The 3,907-nt window shown below is 65.1% G+C and overlaps 1 protein-coding gene across 1 annotated transcript; it reads left to right on the plus strand.

Moving 5' to 3' along the window:
* Positions 1-2,683: 2,683 nt before the first annotated feature.
* EMIHUDRAFT_460589 (hypothetical protein) lies at positions 2,684-3,907 on the plus strand (the record flags this gene model as incomplete). Its single annotated transcript, XM_005787090.1, has 5 exons — positions 2,684-2,689; positions 3,025-3,183; positions 3,292-3,384; positions 3,469-3,532; positions 3,622-3,907. The coding sequence occupies 5 exons, from the start codon at positions 2,684-2,686 to the stop codon at positions 3,681-3,683; spliced, it is 384 nt and encodes a 127-aa protein (XP_005787147.1). The 3' UTR covers positions 3,684-3,907.

The raw sequence follows: 3,907 nt of genomic DNA on the forward strand, positions 1-3,907 counted from the left end.
CCAATGACGAGAGAGAGCAGGTGCGGTTGACGAACGCCTCGTTGGAGGCACGCTGGCGTGCAAGCCGCCGCGAAAGTGCTTCGGCGGCCGAGGCGGCCCTGTCCGCAGCCTCGGCGTCCACGCCATGCCTCTTCTCCAGCACGGCAGAGGCGGCGATCATAGCCAACGGCACGACGACTGCGAGCAGCGTGCGCAGGCTAAGCAGCGTGCGCAGGCTGAACAGCTCCATATTGCCCAGAGGCTAGCGAGAAGAAGAGGGTCGGGGGTTGGCTCTTGGCAAGGCGTTCCTCGTCGGCGACGAAACGTTTGCCCAGGGGGCCACACCGCGATATTGCGGCGAGCGTCCGCTCCAGCGAACTTGTGTGCCTTTCTTTCGCCGCTTTTACTTCTTTTTTGCTGTCGAAAGAAAAGTTCTCCTTAAAATTCTTTTACTTGAAGAGCAAAGATTTCGAAATCTTGGGCGTTTCTTGTTGCTAGTGGCGTGAATGCTTAAGCATTCTCGCCCGCTCTGCTGAGGGGAGGGGTTGGCCTGCACAAGCTTTTCCGGCAAACAAAAAGGAAAACAGAGGGGCCCCAGCACTTTGCGTTTCCGGAAATTTCCAGGGAAAACAGAGGGTGTTTGGTGCTCCATTCTGGAAACTCGCGAGTTTCCCTGTACCCTGAGTCTGAGAGCTGGTCTGGGGCAAAATCTGAGGCAAAATTGAGGAAATCGGCACGATACCCAGGCGGTCGCAGGGTATTTTTCAGGTATACCCGGGGGTTTCCAGGTATACCCGCAAAATCCCCGGTATTTTGCCGATTTGGCTGATTTTGGGCCCAAACCAGCCTCAGACTCGGCTCAGAGCCCGGAAAATTTGATGGTTTCCCCGGGAAAACAGAGAGGGAAAAAGAGGGTGCTGTAGAGAAAAAAGGAAAGGAAAAGAGACGGGGTGCGAGAGGAAAAGCTTGTTCAGCCTAAGGGAGGGGCAGGACGAGCGGTCGCCTGAGGCGCCTATCTATCTCTGTCCACGCCCTCTTGTGGTTTGCCAGCGGGGCACGTGGCCAAGGACGACGTTTCAGATCGCGCGCGTCCGCTTGTTTGCGCACACGCGTGCTCGTTCGTCCACGCCACTGTCCTCCCGCCCCCTTCGATCTCTGTCGCCCCACCCGCAGCCGGGCGTGAGAGAGTTGTTTGTTGAAGAGCGAAGAAAGAAAGAAAACAGACGCCAACGAGGGATAGGGGATGAGGACAGGGTCCCCACCTGCACGAGCAGGATTTTCAATGTATGTGGCTCTTACGTACATTCCCGGAGGAGGACTGCTGACAGGGTTTGCGATGAGGAGTGCGGACTCAGGGCCGGTGCTTTGACGCAGTATATTGTACTTCGAGGTAGTATGAACTCAGAACGGCCCCCCGAGAGCGCCTCTTCGACGCCCACGGGTCCCAGGGGGTCGGAGGGGTTGCGAGAGGGCCTGGACTATTTTTTGTTTGAATTCCGGAGGCCGTTCGAACATATAACGTGCGTTCCACGTGCCCGTCCCCAGCAAGGACAACATGCTAGCCCAGCAGGCCGCTCTCACCGCCGCCCGCGGCGTAGGCAAGGCGGCAAAGGGTGGCAAGGGCGGCGGCAAGGGCGGTGGCAAGGGTTGTGGCCGTGTGGCGCACCAGACCCACTTTGCGCCGCCGCCCTCAACGCCCGATACTCGGTTGAGCCGGCGGAGCGACGGCGGCAGAGTTGCGGCCGCCGGCGACCTCACACGGCGTCGAGCGCCGTAGAGACGGCCCCGAGAGCCGCCGCCAGGTGTGCCACGACCGCGGTCGCGAGGCTCGTGGCGATGGATGCGCCAGATCCGCTTGCGCCGCCGCCCTCAACGCCCGATACTCGGTCAGAGCCGGCGGAGCGACGGCGGCGGAGTTGCGGCCGCTGGCGACCTCACACGGCGTCGAGCGCCGTAGAGACGGCCCCGAGAGCCGCCGCCAGGTGTGCCACGACCGCGGTCGCGAGGCTCGTGGCGATGGATGCGCCAGATCCGCTTGCGCCGCCGCCCTCAACGCCCGATACTCGATCAGAGCCGGCGGAGCGACGGCGGCGGAGTTGCGGCCGCCGGCGACCTTCCCCTCGACCACGCCGCCGACCCGTCGACAAGCACGTGCGGACTGCCATCGAGAAGAAGGAGACGGAGGGCGGCGCATCCGGAGCCCGCGGGCGCAGCGGGCGCGGGTCCGGGCGCGGGCGGGCGCGCGCGGGAACCCCGCCAGCGGAGGCGACAATGCCTCTGGCGGCTCTGCAGGCGGCGCGCGGCGCGCCCCTCGCCGGTCTCCCGCACGCTCCTGAGGGCCGAGAGGGCCGAGAGGCGGGGTCGGTGACCCGGGGGCATGGGCGGTGCGGCCCGCGCCGCGCGCGGGCGCGTGACAGCCCGTGAGTGCCGAGATCGGGTCCGTACTTCGACGTAGTATGGGCCCCCGGGGGCCCATCTACAGCAGCGGCGAAGTGAGCGTGTTTGTGGTGTTGGTGTGGCGTCTGAGCTTGGATCTGTGACTAAAGCCGGTTACCACTGATGGATCCCCACCCGAATAACACACAGTGAGCGCCCCAGCGCTTCACTACGCCCTCCGCGCGAAATCTCGCTAGTGCTGTGAGAAAGTATATTGTACTTTTGAGTAGTACGGGTACGGTTCCCGAGACCGCGTTGTTTCGCACCCATGTCTGTATGGCAATCGAGGCTGCCTTCCCCACTACCTGTAGTTCACTCGTCACCTCTCCCGCGAGCTCCCTTCTCTTTCTTTCGGGTATGGAGTCCGTGAGTGCGGGTAGCGTGCAGGCAATCACGGGTGCTATTTTGTCGTACTCCAGGTGGGGCTCGCAACCGCGTAAATATTTTTTCACGGCTTTCCTCGTCGCTCCAGCGCCCTGCTCCTTCGCCTCCGCGCGCCAGCCCGCAATCCCCTGCGTGATCAGCAGTGATGGCACGCGCCGCGCCTCCCACGCCGCTCTGCCCGCTGCCGTCGCGCCGCTCAGCCGCGGGGCCGCCCCGCCACCGCAGGGGGAGCCGAACCCGAAGGCCTTTCCGCTCGCCGACTCGAACCTCACCGTCTCGATCCTCGACGTGGTGCAGCAGGCTGCCAACTTCAAGCAGCTCAAGAAGGGCGCCAACGAGGCGACCAAGACGCTCAACCGCGGCATCGCCGAGCTGATTGTCATGGCGAGCAGCTGCCGCCCCGCCCGGCCTCCGCCGCACCACCCCTCTCGCGCTGCCGGGCAGAGCCGCCGCCCGCCGCCGACGCCCGCGTGGCCGCGCCCTGCGTCGCAGGCGGCCGACGCCGAGCCGCTTGAGATCCTGCTGCACCTGCCGCTGCTGTGCGAGGACAAGAATGTGCCGTATGTCTTTGTGCCAAACAAGCAGGCGCCGGGTCGGCCTCTGGGCCCTCCGCCCCGCCTCCCCGCCGCCTCCCCGCGCTTCTCCATGACTCCCCCGCTCCCCCGAAAGGCGCTCGGCCGCTCCTGCGGCGTCTCGCGGCCAGTCATCTCGTGCTCCATCACGACCAACGAAGGCGCGCGCGCGCGGCTCGAGAGAGTCGGGCGAGGCTTCGCCTCGGCGGTGCATCTCGGCTCACTCTCGGCGGGGACGTGCGGCGCGTAGGCTCGCAGCTCAAGAACCAGATCCAGCAGCTCAAGGACTCCATCGAGAAGCTCCTCATCTGAGTCCTGACCGAGGGCCGCCCGCGGTGCTGCAGGAGTCGGGTGCCAGCGAGGCTCGCCTGACGGGCAGATGGCGCGGCAGACGCGCATTGGGGGGTGGTATCGCCTTCGCGGCTCGGAAGGCGTCACGCGGAGGCGCGCTCAGCCGCTGTTGCGCTGTCGAGCTCTGGCTGTCGCGGCGCCGCCAAGCCCTCCCTTCTCTAGGCGCCTGCCGTGTGGGGCTTCTG

Source organism: Emiliania huxleyi, assembly GCF_000372725.1.
Source record: "Emiliania huxleyi CCMP1516 chromosome Unknown EMIHUscaffold_1450, whole genome shotgun sequence".
NCBI classification, from domain to species: domain Eukaryota; phylum Haptophyta; order Isochrysidales; family Noelaerhabdaceae; genus Emiliania; species Emiliania huxleyi.